The sequence below is a fragment of the Sus scrofa genome, unplaced genomic scaffold (assembly GCF_000003025.6).
Source record: "Sus scrofa isolate TJ Tabasco breed Duroc unplaced genomic scaffold, Sscrofa11.1 Contig53, whole genome shotgun sequence".
NCBI lineage: Eukaryota > Metazoa > Chordata > Mammalia > Artiodactyla > Suidae > Sus > Sus scrofa.
The window spans coordinates 477,153-495,435 of record NW_018085237.1 but is presented as its reverse complement, the minus strand read 5'-3'; the positions used below and the strand labels follow the sequence as shown (position 1 = coordinate 495,435).

At 35.6% G+C, this 18,283-nt stretch overlaps 1 protein-coding gene and 1 pseudogene across 1 annotated transcript; both read left to right on the top strand.

Annotated features, from left to right (window-relative positions):
• Positions 1 to 3,357: 3,357 nt before the first annotated feature.
• On the top strand, positions 3,358 to 4,302 carry LOC110258878 (olfactory receptor 5F1-like). The gene has a single exon (XM_021082123.1). It carries the CDS (start codon positions 3,358 to 3,360, stop codon positions 4,300 to 4,302), a length of 945 nt encoding a protein of 314 aa, XP_020937782.1.
• Positions 4,303 to 7,937: 3,635 nt separating this feature from the next.
• On the top strand, positions 7,938 to 13,811 carry LOC100514090 (annotated as a pseudogene).
• The last annotated feature ends 4,472 nt before the right edge of the window (positions 13,812 to 18,283 follow it).

Sequence of the window (18,283 nt, the reverse complement as noted above, 5' to 3'; positions counted from 1 at the left end):
TTTCAAACAGTATCTTGTACCATGTGCAGATCTTTAGGTGCAGAACTACTCTACCTATTCTGATGGCTGGAAGATTGGATTAACTAGATGGTATCACACACACACACACACACACACACACACACACACACACACACACACATATGTAAATGTATATGGATCCTAAGTGATTTGATAAAATGGAACTTAACAAGATAATCAGGTACTTGGTTATAACTATTTCTGTTGAAGATTATGTTCAAGTTGTAAAAAAATTAACAAACAGAAACCTCAGCTAAAGAGTTCAGAGACCAGAACAGGGACTCTCATGCCTTCTGACTATAGCAGAACCCAAGAGGAAGAAGAAAGACTCCTCTTCTTTTCTGAAAAATGAATCATCCAACAAAAAACCATTAGCTCTTTGCTTTTTTCTGCAGCCCTCCCAAATTCCTTTTCTTCCCCTTAAAGCAGTTCTCCTTCCTTTGCCTTGTAAGAATTTGCAAGTGGCTCACCATAGGTGCAGAGCCAGAACTGGAATTCTTTGCTTATCCTAAATAAACTTTGCTAGAGAACTAACTATCTGGCAGTCTATTTCACATCAAAAAAGTTGATACTTCCACTTCCTAACAGTTTGTCTACTGCAAAGTCATTTAGTAGTTTTAAATTTTGCTTGTCTTATCTGCAAGATATGTAAACTATCAGTGTCAAATTCAAAGACTGGTATAGAAAATTAATTGAGAATTTAAATGGAAAACTGTAATATACTACTTGATGCATTATGAGTTTTCTGTGCAAAGAGATTCCCCATGATTTGGGCACCCAGTGTGATTTATCTCACCACCTGTACTTGTGTAATTCAGTCTGGAAAAACTGTAAGTTCATCCCCTTGCAAGATCAGAATCACAGAAATTGCACAAGACAACACAATTCTGAAATCATAAAAATAACTTGTGTTCTTATTTTTCAAGGTATCTTTGGCAATTAGGGGTTTTTGTGGTTCCATGTGAATTTTAAGAGCTGGAGGTGTCACCTTCCCAGACTTCAGACCACACTATGAAGTTAAAGTAATCAAAAACAGCATGATACTAGAATGAAAACAGACACATAAGTCAATTGAACAGAATAGAGACCCCAAAAATAAACCCATGCACTTATGGTCAATTTAAGCTAATACAAAGAAAGCAGGAATATAGAGTGGTGAAAAGACAGTTCCTTCAAGTACTGCTAGGAAAACTTCACAGCTCCATGTAAAACAATGAGATTAGAACATTATTTCACAAAAATAAACTCAAAATAGATTAAAAACCTAAATGTAAGACCAGAAATCATAAATTCCCTAGAAGAGATCATAGGCAGAACATGCTTTGCCATATATCATATCAATATTTTCTGGATCTATCTCTGAAAGCAAAATGAATAAGAGGAAGAGGGAAGGGGGAACTAGGGGTATGTGATTAAGATATTATATATAAAATAGATAACCAACAAGGATATACTGCATAGCACAGGAAATTATAGCCATTATCTTGTAATAATTTTAATGGAATATAATCTATAGAAATAGAAATCACTATGCTGTGAACTTGAAACTAATGTAATATAGGAAATTGACCACATCTAAATTTAAAAATTTAGGTTTTCCTAAACCAACGTCCTTTTTTATTATAGTTGATTTACAGAATTTTGTCAAGTTCTGTTTTACAACAGAGTGACCCAATCATACATATTTCCCTGTGCTGTACAGTAGGATCCTAGCCCATCCATTCCAAATACAACAATATGCATTCCCCCAAAACCCCAAAATGCCTCTTCATCCCACTCCCTCCCCTTTCCCTCTTGGAAACCCTAAGTCTGCTCTTCTTGGCCATAATCTGTTTCTGTTTTTTTTGTTTGTTTGTTTTCATTTTTAGATAGGATCATCTGTTCCATATTTTATTTTTTAATTTTAATTTATTTTATTTTTATTACTCAATGAATTTTATTACATTTATAGTTGTACAATGGTCATCACAATGAAATTTTATAGCATCTGTTTCATATTTTAGATTCCACAAATAAGTGATATCATAATCCACTGTCTTAATTGCCCAGGCTATAGTATTTCTTTAAACAGCAGATTTAGTTAGTATCCTCTCCTCATTTCACTCAAAACAGAGTTAGAATGAAGGTTAAACTTACCCAAACAAGGGGAGTGTGTACCCACACACACACAGACACACATTTACACACACAAACACACACATGCACACACAAAAGAAGAATAAATTATGTTTTTGATAAGCTTAAACTACAAATGAAGAGGCAATTCAACAGCCAATTAAAATTATTTTCTGCTTTGACAAAAACTTGAAAGTAACGTAGAGATCAGAAACCAATTTATGATTAAAGAGCCACATAATATTTTATTCCATTTATCTTCATGTTATCCTATTTCAATTTCTTTGAGACTGGAGTTTCTCCTTTTAGAGGATTGACACCGTAATTAAAACCTGTAATCCAGTCCCCATGGTTACCCAACCCTCTTTATGGAAAACAAAATAAAAGGGCAGCAATGTGTATATACTCAGAAGGTATCTCAAGTTTTTAGAAAGTGTTAATTCAAAGTTTCTCTGCTTTTCATTTCATTTTAAGAACAAAAATGTTCTTAAGTTTTACCTGAGCTTGCTAAGGACAGTAATAAAAAAGAAAATAATTGACTACACAAGTAGAACTCTGAGAAGGAAGCTCTAAGTATCTGGTGCCATTATTCACAGCTGTGGACAGGTATAGAGTCTACTACTACATGGCATTGATTTGATAGCATACTCTGGAATGAGACTACTGTGAAAATATTGGAAAACCATTTTTAAGAATATGATAGCTATCAACATAATGGTAATTTGAAATGGTCACTCTTTTTGCTGCTTGGACAAAAGCCGAGTGATTTCTGGATGGCGTTGCATGGATTTTGGTGTTGAAGAATATACAGACTAGTCTTGATGAGATTAAAAAAAACCACATTTGAGTTAAACTCGCATACTTGTTGAGAGAATGAGAAAGGCTTCAGCAAGGATAATTCTGTGCTTTGCATTTTGGATGTGGGCTTGAAGAGAAAGAATATGTATGCGGCATTGCAGTCCAAGCAAGGGACTTAGATCAGTGATTGAGAATCCTTCGAATCAGATACAGACAATTGCTTAATAAATCCTGGTGCATGCTCATTTGTCCACTAATTTTCCCATTACTGTGGTGACTCTATTTAATAAGCTATATTATCTCAGGGTTTATTTTTTCCCCATGTGTTACTGACCTCATTAGTATTTCTACTATTTCCTGTTAAGTTTGGGTAAGGAAGTATTTACACTTAATACAAGGTTACGTGTACTCTAATTGTGATAAATGGCCAGAAAAAATCATACTTTGCTGACTGAGTTCGTCCTGTTGGGGTTAGCAGACACACTGGAGCAACAGATTACCCTCTTTATGCTTTTTTTGGTGATGTACACACTTACAGTCTTGGGGAATGTTGGAATGATCCTCTTAATCAGGATGGAGGCCCGACTTCACACACCCATGTACTTCTTCCTGGCTGTCCTATCTTTTGCAGACGTTAGTTATTCATCCACCATCACTCCAAAGATGCTGGTAGACCTATTATCAGAAAAGAAAACCATCTCCTTTGCCGGCTGCTTCCTGCAGATGTACTTCTTTATAACCTTTGCCACAACGGAATGCATCCTTTTTGGGTTAATGGCCTATGACCGTTATGTGGCCATATGCAACCCTCTGCTTTACTCCTTGATCATGTCCAGGACCGTCTGCCTAAAAATGGCAGCAGGGGCTCTTACAGCAGGACTGTTGAACGCCACGGTCCACACAGGTTATATAAGCAGTTTGCCATTCTGCAGGTCCAATGTCATCCATCACTTCTTCTGTGAGTGCCCTCCACTTTTTAAGCTCTCATGTTCGGACACACACCTGTATGAAGTCATTGTGTCCACTATTACTGGTGTGAATACAGTTGGGACTCTGCTGGTGATCCTCACCTCCTACTCCTACATTCTCTTCTCCATCTTTCGTATGCATTCAGGGGAGGGGAGGCACAAAGCATTCTCAACCTGTGCCTCCCACCTGACAGCTATTATTCTGTTTTATTCCACTGGCATCTATAATTATCTGAGACCTACTTCCAGCTACTCCCTGAATCAGGACAAAGTGACTTCTGTGTTCTACACAGTGGTGATCCCCATGCTGAACCCTCTGATCTACAGCCTCAGGAATAAGGAAGTAAAGAAGGCTCTATGGAATGGAATTACTAGGAAAAGTGTCCCTTCATTCCTATGATTGTTGGCTTAATTTTCTTAACTAAATAGTGTATTTAATGAATTTTCAAATACTCTTCCAAGCTTTCTGTTTTTTGCTAGATTATTTTCTAATAATCATTTTATTTTAATACTCAAGTGTATGTATCTAATTAGATATAAACTAAGTTATCAAACTTATATAAACCTATGGAAATTTTCACCTAATCATTCTATATTTCTGTTAAGTTCTCAAAAACAGGGCTTATTAGTAATGAAAATTTGGTTACAGAAGGAAAGGTTAAGCATTTAGAAGTAAAGGTTATAATCACATGGCTGTAGCCACATAAAATATTTGTAATTGTCCATTTGTTTTTTCTCTGGGCCGTCTTTTTCACCATTCACGATTCATTAAATATTGTTAGATATCACCTATGTCACCAATGTTTTGAATTTACAATAGATTTCCATTTCAATTTATTGACTTATTTCCTGAGGAGTTGCCTACATTACATTCAAGGACTATGTTTATAACTGCAATAATAAACTCTCCACCATATGTATTCCTTTTCTCTCCTTCAAAGCACACATATATTCATTAAATACCAAGTGTGAGTTTGTACCAATGTATGGTATCAAGTAAACTGCTATATGGTTAGAATATACCAACTACAAAACTCTCCAATTCCTTTCCTATCTCTCAAAATTTTCCGATTCTTCTCTCCCTTTCACTCACTCAGACTGACACATGCACGCAAAGCCACAGGCACACACATTCAGCTACTGGCAAGTTTAATCAATGCATAGTTCCAAAGCAAGCAGATTAATGTTTAATGGATGAACCTGACATATACTCTTTGCAATAGGCTCATGGATTTCCTGCTTATGAAAATATTTTATCAATGGACAATAAACATCAATTAAAAATTGTTTTCAGGAAATAACAATTAAAAAATAACCTAAAATGCATCTTAATGTTAAAACTAAGCATTACTATGGAGGTACATGTGAGTTGGCTTCGTAGAACTCTGGAGGAAACTGAGTGGGGGCCAGGCCTTGCTAAGAAGACAGCCCACCCTTAAAGTTTTTAGAGGGAAACTCCCACAACCCTTCCCTTGCCCTTGCTGCTGAAGTGCCACATGATAGAAGCTGTGATATTTAAGTCACCCAGGATGTGGCAAAGCAGACTACTGACATATCACTAAAGTTGATCCAGTTTTATCATCCCTTGTCCTCAATGGTGCACATATTGGACCTTCATCTTGGGGAAGTTCCTGAAGTCATCAGTGTTGTCCCTGCACCCTGGGCCATGCTCTCACCCCACAGGTTCTGTTGGTCATCTGGCCTGAGAGGTCCAGCAGCAGACTGATCAGGCTGATCTCAGAGATGGTTCCCTCCTTCACTGAGTCGAAAATCTATATTCTTCTGCACCAGCTGGTTTCTCCTACGCTGGTGTCTTTCTGTTTCCCCTGTCATAGTTATTTAGTGGCATCACATAGGGCACCAAGATATTTCACTAGTAAATACTCATATTCTATTCCTTCCATTAAAAACTTTAATTTCTAGTAAAATTTAGCAATAGAAATAATGCGTGTGGAATGAGATTCAGTTATTCTGAGATTTCGACTTTAGACATCTATATTTTGAACCTTCTTTAATTTCTAATTCTGCTCTCCTACATTTAATTACTCTCATTTAGAAATCCTACAAATATTTCCAACTTTGTGGGTCATTATCATTTAATGTTATTAGTTAACTTTAATTCATTGAATATGTAATTCTTACATAAATCAAGATTATTTTTTAACCTATAGTTGTTTGTAAAACTTTTTTTTTACTTTTTAGGGCCTCACCCACTGCATATGGAAGCACAGCCACAGCAGTATGGGATCTGACCTGTGTCTATGACTTACACCACAACTCATGGCAATGCTGGATCCTTAACTCACTGAGCAAAGCCAGGAATCAAACCTGCATCCTCTTGGATACTAACTGAGTTCGTTACCACTGAGTCACAATGGGAACTCCAAAAGTATTTTTAAATTATTATATTTTTTGCTTATGTTTCAAAGCACTTACATAAAACATGTTCAGAATATTTTTATTTTCTTTAACTCAAAAGAAATTTTAATTGCAAAAGTGTTAAGGCTTCCAATTATCATACCGACTTTGAGTTTATCATTCTCTTCTTTCTCTTCTCTCTTTCTTTCTTCTTAATCTGACAATATTTATTAAGCCCCTCCATTATGAATGTAGCATTCTTTTTGCCTTTTTCTTCTCTGGATTGCTTTCAGTTTTTCTAATGTTTATCTTCTTTTATTTCACTGAAATATTTAATATTACTGCCTTCCTCAAATATAGTTATCAACTGATATTCTTCCTTATTAAAGGGTTTTTGAATAATTTGTAATGAATTCAGTTTAAAATGCATGCCTTTATGTTGTTCTGGTCAATATTCTTCAGCGATTCAGTGGGATCAGAAATTAATTTACAAAACCTGTGAATGTCATAAAGCAAACACAGTGGAAGAAATGAAATCACCAATATTTAAGAATCACATAGATCCAAATAAACAGCCCCCTAAAAAAGATGAGATTATTAATAAATAAAGTCCTTTATTTTGCTGAAAAAAATGTGCAGAAACAGACTGGCATTAATACATAAAAATAATGTTTTGGAGTTTCCATTGTGGCTCAGTGGGTTAAGAACCTGATACAGTGTCTGTGAGGATGCAGGTTTGATCCCTGGCCTCAACTGGTTGGTTAAGGATCTGGTATTGCTGCAAACTGTGGCATAGATCAGAGATGTGGCTTGGATCCTGCATTGCTGTGGCTGTGGCTGTGGCCAGCAACTGCAGCTCTGATTCTACCCTTAGCCTGGGAACTTCCATATGCTATAGGTGCAGCCCTAAAAAGAAAAAATGTTTTACTTGCTTTGTTAAATCTAAACTGATATTTTCAAAAATAATTTTCATTGGTTTATTAAAATTAGAAATCCTACATCCTGTAAACAACAATTAAGTAAAGGGTAGTTGTGAGATAAGATAAATAGCAAACCTTTTTAACTTAAGACAGCTCAAATAAAATCAAATGTAGTGTATTAATGCATAATCATGTTTTAAAATACATAAACACTATTATTTCAAGAACCCCCTGTTTGTAGGATACAGAGTTTTCTGTGCCTCCTGAAAAGTATAGAGGAGCATATGATATGGTTAGATATTTATTGAATGATTAAATAAATATAGAAATGCTGAATGCATGAATTAATTATGTTACATAGCTTAGCAGATTCATAGCAACGATAAAAATTCATTCTACCTTCTCTCTCCTATTAGTTTTACAGCCCTCAAGTTATTTTCCCATCCTGACCTAATTCAAATAAAAAACTTGAAACTTATTGTACTACGAACTCTTGGTCAAATTCATCTTTTTCTTGTATGTACCTATAACTAAAGATAACTTCTTTACATGGCATGAACAGAGAGCCTTAACCCATACAAAAATTAGATCATGCATGAACACTAGAAAATTTCCAAGTTCCAGTCTAAGTTAAAAAATATTTATAAACAATTGAAAATTTAGTATCTAAAGAATTCATTCACAGATACAACTTTAAGACTGTCTTATACAACCTTTCCCAGTATGGGAATTGCTTTACTTTCCAAAGGTGGAGGGGATGGGGAGGCAGGTAAAGAGAGTGGCCAGTAGGCTCCTGCTCCTCAGGCCGTATTCTTTAGAGAGAGAAACTTCAGTGCAGCACTAATCCAATGAGAGACAGTTGTGATGATTTTCTAAGTTAACACTTGATAAATGGTTTATCGAACTTAAAAGTACAGCATGTCCTGGAGAGAAGATGTTTGCCATAAATAAAAGGGTATTTTTTAAGATGTGCTGATTCATTTAAAACAAGTCTGAATTTCAAGGAAAAAATAAGAATAGCTCAACTTGTTACTTGAACACTTCAAACCAGGCATTTGTATTTCACAAGACCGTATTTTCTCTAAAAGACCAACACATGGTTATTGCTCCATAAAATCAAAAGGTGAACAATTATAATATTACCAGGCTTATTTTATTATAGTAAATTTTTAACTCAAAAGCCAAAAGACATAAAAATAATTTCTTCCAATAAGATTCTTTTATGAAATACATCTTCTGAACTTGAAATATACATACTGTCAGTAATGCCATTCATTTTTAAAACAAAACTTGAAATATTAAATAGATGTGATTTTAATTGGGTGTTGTGAAGAGTTTTATAGTACTCAGTTCTATTACTATTATTCAGAATATTAAACTCAAAATGATATTTACAGAGTTCCCGCCATGGCTCAGAGCAAATGAATCTGACTAGCATCCATGAGGATGCAGGTTCGATCCCTGAACTCCCTCAGCGGGTTAAGGATCCGGTGTTGCTGTGAACCTTGGTGTAGGTCACAGATGCAGTGTGGATCTGACATTGCTATGGCTGTGGTGTAGGCCAGCAGCTACAGCTCCAATTCTACTACTAGCCTGGGAACCTCCATAGGCCATGGGTGCAAACCTAAAAAAAAAAAAAAAAAATTACCATTGAATGTTCTGTGAAACACATTGATTTTGATTAAAGATATGGGTTCTAGCATTGCTTTCCTGAATTTGAATCACTTAAGTCACTTGCTAGTTCCTTGACACTGGAGAAGTTTATTAACCTCTCTATGCCTCTGGCTCTCTGTGAAAATGTAAATAATAACAGTGCCTACTTTACTCAGAATACGATCATTGAGATAACACAAAATCATTAGCAGGGTTAGCACATAATATGTTGAAACATTGTTAACAATTTAAAAAATTCGAATAGCCATTCTTCTCTACTCTCCACAGCTATGCCAATTCCTGCTAAAATGGAAAAATTGCCAAAGGATGAACTGAAGTTCCCATGTTAGAACTGTCCACCTACCGTTAATTGTTAATGGAGAGGATAGATCAACTTCAGGAAGGCAAATTATCAAAGGTTATCTCTTAGGAGGCTCAGATCCTAAACAAGATTTGAATTAGACTTTTAGTTTAATTTTACTTACATTTCTATATCATAGTCTTCTTGTCTTATGTGTTTGAAGAACAATTGTCAGAGACTGGCACAGATAAGAAAGAGAAAAAATAAAGATGAAAATCCCAGTAAGTTAGAGTGTTGTTTTTTTTTTTCCCACCTTGATATAGCTGCTGATTTGTACTCACTCAGTAGAAAGTAGTGTACTAATTTTAACTCATTAATCCTGACAAAACTCTATCCTGTACATTTTTCCTTTCCTAGATTGAGGAAAGACTACTCCAAGGTAGGAAAAAGAGACCAAATTTTCAAAAGAGAGAAAAAAAAGAAGTCATCTGTTAACATAATGATGATAAATACAGTAAGTTTGATGATTATAAGAATGCCTTGAAGAACCCTACCCACCTATTTAAATCAGTCATTAACATAGATTATGCTACTTACTCCTCAAAACAACTTCCTGTGTTACATATTATTATTGCATACATCTTAAAACAAGAAAAGTTAAACTCTGATAATTTAAATAAGGATATATTATAAGAATATATCTCATTTCCATTTAACGTCGCTCAGTGTCAAGATCAGTGAATACTTGAATCTAGGTAAATGGAATGTGATTACTGAAATTAGGGGCAAATCTACATTCAATTAATTACCTGTCAGGAAATACTTATAAGCTACTCACCCATAACAACACCTGGATAGTCTTAGAGATATAAAACTGAATCAAAAGAGAAGGATATTTTTTTTCCTGGAAAATGTTTCATTATGTTTTATTAAAAGTAAACTTACATAGAAAACAGAAACAAACTCACAGATTTCAAAATCAAACTTATGGTTACCATAGGGGAACTGTGGGAGGGAAGGTATAAATTAGGAGGATGGGAATAATATATACATAGCACTGTATATAAAATAGGTAATTATGAAGGATCCGCTGTACAACACAGGGGATCTCCTCAATAGTCTGTAGTAACCCATATGGGAAAGAATGGACATGTGTATATGTAAAACTGATTCATTTTGCTGTGCACCTGAAACTAATACAATATTGTAAATTAACTATACTCCAATAAATTTTTTTAAAAAGTAAAAATAATGGAATGATTCTGTGATACTCTAAGATCTGATGAAGTCTTAGATTAAATATCATGCCCTGAGTCATTGTCCAGTTCTCCAGTAACTGGACATAGACTCTGCACAGACTCTGCACATTTTAGGGTAATACCTGACTCACATGTCTGAAGTTACCACTCATCTCTAAGCTTTGTGATGACAGTAACTGAGCTCATACTGTTTATTATTAGTGTCCATAGTATTTAATACACCTTGTATTTAACACCAACTTGGTATTTATTCATAATATACTCTAATAATATACATTATTATTGTATAATAATATATTATTATTATTATTATTGCAAAATATTGATTTACATTCAAACATGTTAGTGACCAAATATTTAATTCCCTTATTCTCCAGTTTGTTTTCATAAGGTATAATTGAGGAAGATAAACAAAACACACATACACTGTAATAGACATAAAATCTCAAAAATTGTAAGAAGATATAAAGTGCTAAAAGAACTACCAAATTGCAAAAAGAGGATAAATAAAAAGAGAAGAGACCAGAAAACACAAAGACAGATATAGCAAGATAAGCTTTAGTGGAGTATCATAGGTCTGAGTTGGAATAAGATATTATTTGTATCTATAACTCCCCAGGTCCTTGGTCCCTTCTTTTGACATTTCTGAGCTATAAGCAGAGATGAGCCAGAAGGGAACTTTTGCCATTAGAGTGTGCTGTGAAAAATTAAAGTTTGTGAATTAAAGAAAAATTAATGAACGCAGAAGGGGGGAGTTTAATATTAGTGAGAACTAAGAAACTAAAAGAAATTTTAAGTTGTTTCAGTTGATTGGGTTTTGTGAAAAGGAAGAGGAACTCAGGACTTTAAAAGAAAAAAGGGAGGCTGTACTGTGTAGGAAGTGAATACAGACTTGGGAAATTAAGGAAAATGTAAATCACTCACAGAAATGTGACTTTAGGAATATATGGCAGTCTGTTGAAAAAGGTCACAGTTCAGCATTAATGAAGGTTGGATGGAAACCACAAAAAGTGATTTTAGGATCCAGCACCATGGACAAGAGACTGAACTTATTTGGTCTGCAAATGCTTAATTATGAGGAGATGATTAGGCTAATGCTACATCGCAATTGGAATTAGACTTTCTTTTTTAATTTCAATTTGTTTTAATTTTTTTTGTAGCCACACCTGCAGCATATGGAAGTCCCCAGACCAACGGTCAAATCAGAGCTGCAGCTACAGCCTATTCCACAGCCTCAGCGAGAGCAACATCACATTCACCTCATCAGGTTGTGGCAGTGTGTCCTTAACCCACTGAGCAAGACCGGGGATCAAATCAGCATCCTCAGAGAGACTACGTCGGTTCTTAACCCACTAGGCCACAATGGGAACTCCAGCACTAGGCTTTCTGATAGTTAATTCAGATATAGTGATTTTGAATATATATTATGTATATACCTATATAACACATCCTCAGTGTATAACATGTTTTATATATATTCAGAAATTCATATTTAAAGGTAAATATAACATACAGACAGATACTGAATTTTGCCAGGTGTGAGGTATATGATTTCTGAGATCAAATTCTTTTTTTTTATACATTTAATTTTCTATTTTTAAAAAATTAACCCATAAAGGCTATACGCATATTTAATTAATATTACAGGTCTACGATTTTGAATAAGTAGGGTTGGTAAGAGGGTTGAGGGTCCTAGTGGGGTTGAGAAACTATTATGACAAAATCCTGTTAATTTTATTTCGTTTTCTAAGTGTCAAGTGAACATATGACTCACAGGATGTTTTATTTCTTACATATATTTCTCTGATATGTTTAATGGAATATTTTTCTATAATGGAGGCAAGAAAATATTTCTTATTTTACAAGTCTCTTTCCCAGATAGTGAGTGGTCGGGCTAGCCTGAACTTGGCCTAGCAGCAGAGTCTTACCAATAACCCCTGCTTTTTGATTATCCAAGATGGAGCTCTCAGGGAAAATATCAAAGTGAATGTGAAAGAATAACATAAATGATTGCAGACTAAAAGGGGGTAGGCAAAAAATATACAATTAAGCAAATGGAGACGAAAATGATCAGGATAGAGAAACGTTTTTCAAGAGAGAATGTCCCATGTTGCCTAGAGCAGTTCTTTTTCTGAGAATAGATTACTTTATGTATTGGTTCTTGCATCACTGTTTGTGTGTGTGTCTGTGTGTGTGTGTGTGTGTGTGTGTGTGTGTGTGTGTGTGTGTGTGTGTGCTGGGTTATTCACATATTCATAATCTTTAATATGGGCATAAATGAGAGGGTTTCATATTATTTCTGATTTGAAATTGTGGTTTAGAATTCATTAACAAAAATATAAAACAAACCCAAAAGATGGATATCTACCCTGTGTCAGTGCATTTAAAAGCGTAATTTGTTATGGCCCATTTTCTGCTGGACCCATCAAATTGAAGTGAATTCTAAATTTTTGTTCATAGAAGGGAACCAGGGGACAAAATCCCTTGCAGTGGAATCAGACTACATTGCTGGATTTCATCTTGCTTGGCTTCTCTGATGTTCCCAGCCTCCAAGGATATCTTTTTGGGGTGTTTTTGATCATCTATGTGATTATTGTGATGGGAAACAGCCTGATTATCATCATAACCAAGATTGATCCTTCCCTCCAGACCCCTATGTATTTTTTCCTGAGGAAATTTTCATCCTTGGAAATATGTTATGTATCAGTCAGTGTCCCCAGATTATTGACAGGTCTTTGTAAACAAAATAGAAACATATCCTTTCTGGCCTGTTCTACTCAAATGTACTTCTTTCTGGTGTTGGGAGCAACTGAGTGTTTTCTTCTGACTCCCATGGCTTATGACAGGTATATTGCCATTTGAAACCCATTACTCTACCCTCTCATCATGAACAGTAGGCTGTGCAATCAACTGGGAGCTGGCTGTTGGGTCAGTGGAATCCTCGTGCATGTAGGGTTTACCTACCAGATCTTCTCTCTCCCTTTCTGTGGCTCAAACCAGTTGAATCACTTTTTCTGTGACATACCTCCAGTCCTTAAACTCACCTGTGGGGATACTTTTATGATTGAGATGTTTATTTATGTGGTTGCTGTCATAGTTGTCACTATTCCATTTATGTTGACTCTTGGATCATATGTGAAAATTATTTGGGAGCATCTTGAATCTGCCTTCAGCCACGGGGTGAGCCAAAGCCTTTTCCGCCTGTTACTCCCATCTCATGGTTGTGGCTTTATTCTTTGGATCAGGCATCATGACATATTTGAGACCAAATTTCAGTCGTTCAATAGGGGTGGACAAATTTCTTTCTCTTTTTTACACCATTGTCACACCAGTGTTTAACCCTGTGATATATTGTCTGAGAAACAAAGATGTTATGGTGGCCTTGAGAAAATTTCTACTGAAACAGGTTGTGCTATGACTCAAAAACATAACTTTATAAACTTTTTTTCATCTCTTATCATCTTAAATAATCCTATGTTTTATTGTCATTTCACAAATGAGGAAGTTGAGGAAACTCGTCTGAGGTCATGTAGTTATCAGGGGTAGAAACGAGTTTCAAATCCAGCCTTCTTTTTTAATTTTTTTAAAAAAATTCAATATAGTTGCTTTATTTCTTATTGATAACTGTCTACACACACTAATTTAAGTCCTTTCCCAATTTTTATATGAATCTTAATGATTCTAGATGAGAAATTTCACATTTTTGCATTACATAAGGTCTGCTGTTATTTTTTATTTTATTTTATTTTGTCTTTTTGCCCTTTTCTAGGGTCATACCTGTGGAACATGGAGGTTCCCAGGCTAGGGGTCCAATCAGAGCTGTTGTTGCTGCTGACCTACACCAGAGCCACAGCAACACAGGATCAGAGCTGAGTCTACAACCTACACCACAGCTCATGGCAACACCAGATCCCCAACCCACCGAGTAAGGCCAGGGATCGAACCTGTGACCTCCTGGCTCCCAGTCAGATTCGTTAACCACCAAGCCATGAGGGAACTGTTGCTGTTATTTTTATATAGAAAATTAATCCCAAGCTCAAGCCAAGGTATTGGATTCTCTGAATGAACACATAGAAGTCATTAATGATTGTTGTTATCATTGTTGCTTAAGATTCCAGAATGTTGCCTACGTTTTCTGTTTCAAAATAGATTATTCATATTTATATCTCATCCCAATACATGGTCTGAAAAAGTAATAGACATTGAATTAACTTTATTATTTTAATATGTGACTAATAGCAAAATATAGCAAGCATGGCACTGATAGTCCCATTTAGATGAGCACTCTAGCTGCAAATACAACATAATTTTTAGAAACATAAAATGTTAACTCAATGGCAGTGTACCACCTGGCTCCAAAGAACAAGGGGAAGAAGAATAATACCTTGCTGCATTTGAGTTGAGGAAGGCTTTCTAAAAGTTCCCTATGTAAGGGGTCAGTGTAGGTCAGGAAGATGTGGTTATTTACCTATAGAACAACATTCATGAAGAGAACATTTGAAACTGGTTTCTAGAATGAAGAAAGTAGACATTGCTGGGAGATGGTAGCCTCTAAAGCTCTCAGTGTAGATTTGTCCACTGTGATGAGAAGAGGTTGTGGCTGTATTATCATCGCATGTTGAATGAAAGCAATGTGTGCTATGGGAAGGAAAATAAATGTGAGGCATTCCTATCTACACCCCTGTTTCTACAAGAATTAGGGAAGGTCTGAATCTGGGGATGCCACCATTTATGATGGGAGGGCATCCTCAGATATTGGTGTCTTTCCTTCTTTTCTTCTTTGAGTCACTTTAGTTATTTATGTGGTTTAGTCATGTTTTCTATTTTTTTATTAAAGGATAGTTGATTTACAGTGTCATGTTAATTTCTTCTGTACAAACATAGCAACCCAATCACACATATATACATTTTTTTCTCATACTATCTTCCATCATGTTCTATCCCAAAGACACTGGATATGGTTCCCTGTGCTGCACAGGAGGACCTCATTGCTTATCCACTCTAAATGTAATAGTTTGCATTCACCTCTCCCAAACTCCAGATATTGGTTTCTGAATATAATAGTCCTCTCAATACCTACCACCTACATGAGGAGACTGTGTAGTTTTGTAGAAGAACCATTGCTCTGGTCAATATTGGTGCCAAAGAGATATTTTCCAGCAATGGCCAACTCAGTTATTGCCAGGGTACAAGATCACTCCTGTACAAATTTCCTTCAACATAAAAGGCAGACCAAACCTTCCCAGATTCGGTTTTCTAGTTTTGACGACTTACATGGACTCCAAAATCTTCTTTTAACTGGCACTTCTCTCTGAACAAGCCTTTTAAACTCTGCATATCACTGTTTCCTTGGGAAATATATATCCTTTCACAAAGATCCAGGTCCATGTTGGAAAGGAAGAAGAATATTTTCCTCTGAAATTAGAGGGAAAAGTTAAATAATGCCTTGTCAGAGGGTGACTTGTACTAACAGTTGGCATAGGAATCCTGTGGTCATGATAGTGAATAAATGATGGGGCAGAGTGTATAGAGGGAAAGTAAAGCATTCACAATTTGTATCATTATTTTAGTTTAAAAACAGTGAGAATCTAGTCAGGGTCAGTGGATACAGAAATAGAAAGTCATCTCAAAAAGTAAAAAAAAATAAAGTGATTTTTAGTTTAGTTTGGGGATAAAGGTGTCATTCTCAGGTTTCATACCTCTATTTTTTAAACGAAAATGTGCAGAGCGTGTGTGTGTGTTTGTGTGTGTGTGTGTGTGTGTTTGGTTGGTATAATGAAAAAAAATGTACTTTGGAAGGAAGTTATTGGCTTCAGTTTAAAACTGGCCTGGAAATCCTGAGAAATTGGATTGTTATGATCATTATACAACTACAGATGTGATAAATTCATTTGAGTAATAAAAAAATAAAGTTAAAAAAACAAACAAAACAATCTAACAAAAAAAAAAAAAAAAAAAAAAAAAAGAAAAACAAAAACCTGGCCTGGAGAAAAACTAGGTAAGATCACCCTGCAAGCTTTCTCTATTTTATTTCAACGTTGTATACATGCTTAATTCATGAGACTGCAACATGTTTTCTTCAGTGAAAAAGGTTATATGATATGTACGAACACACACACCTCCATTCTCCTGCTTTATCTCCCTACCTCTACCATGATGGAAACTGACAGAGTAAAGAATATATATAATATTCCAAAGGAAACAACTCTCGAAGCAGTGTTTACAGAGTGGTCTGGAGTAAAACTTTTTCAGAGTTGGGGTGTCCTGCTAATCAATGGACCCTATCATTTCAAACCCCCAAATCAACTTCCAGTCTCAAGGTAAAAATAGAATCACAATTTCTATGAGTTTTGAATTCAAGAGAGAAAGGGAGCAGAAGCAGAGAGTAAGCGGTAAAGATCCAGAATCAGAGGGAGAAGAGCAATGAAGAGCAGACAAATAAGCACAAACTGGAGATGACCTGTAATCTAGAGAAAGCATCACTGAGGCTGAAATATAATCTGGGCCACTGCGGCCACTGATGCTGACACTGTGGCAATGCCGGATCCTTTATCCCACTGTGCCAGGTGGGGGGTTGAACATGTACCTCTGCAGTGACCCAAGCCCCTGCAGTCAGATTCTTAACTCACTGTGCCAGAGTGGGAACTCCAAAGAGACATTTTAAATTTAGTTTGTGAGTGACTCCACGTTGACTATTTCTTATGGAATTCAAATGTAATATTTTAGGTTTTTTCATAATTATTAGAGTGATTAAACATAACAATTCATGGAGTCTTGAATGAATTGCTGTATTCATATTATCATTGTATTTATTAATAAGGTCTAAAAATGAGTGAATAGTAATTATTGAATGCTTTCTAAATGTCAGGAATTTTTGCCACACACTTTATTAAAACAACTTAATTTTCATAGCATTAAAAAGAAACAATGGAGCTTAAATAGTTTAGGCAATTTGCCAGTCATCCATAAGAATTTCTCCAGCTCTATAGCATGCAGATACATACTGCATTATACCACATATATAACATGTTTACTACCATGGAGCCAGTGAAAAATCACAAGTTCTGTTATTTGAGGTACTACATTAAGATTATATCCCATCATTATTATTTTTTAGCCTTTTTTTTGTGGGGGGGCTGCTCCTGAAGCATATGGAGGTTCCCAGGCTATGGGTTGAATCAGAGCTACAGCCGTCAGGCTACATCACAGCCACAGCAACACAGGATCTGAGCCAGGTCTGTGACCTACACCATAGCTCATGGCAACACTAGATTCTTAACCCAGGGATCAAACCCCCAACCTCATGGTTACTAGTCAGATTCATTCCTGCTGCCTCACAATGGGAATTCCTTTATCCCACCATTATTTAACTGATCCGCTTATGCTACATAGGAGCAGAAGATTGCTGTCTAACCAATAGTTGTCTTTTCACTGTAGTGTTAAGTGCCACTATCACAGAAAAAAAAATGGAGAGATATTTTATACAAGAATGGTGTAAGATCCTGCTTATAAGTCAGGAGAAAGAATTGAATGTTGAATAAGTCAGGGATGAAAAGATAAAGACAAATAGACCAGAGATATTCTCATCCTTGTCTCCTCAGCCTCATACTGGTGATTTGGTCTTGATGAGTCCCTTATACTAATTGCAATGCACACTTATGTTTTACTACACTAATATAAATCCATCTTAAATCCATAGAAAGAAAGCATCAATGATACTTATTTTACAGGTGAGTAAAATGACTCATTAAAACATATGATATTACAGGGCACTATATCCAATCACTTGTGATAGAACATGATGGAAGATAATAAGAAAAAGAATATGTGTTTGTATATATATGTGTGTGTATGTATATATATATATGTATATATGTATATATGACTGGC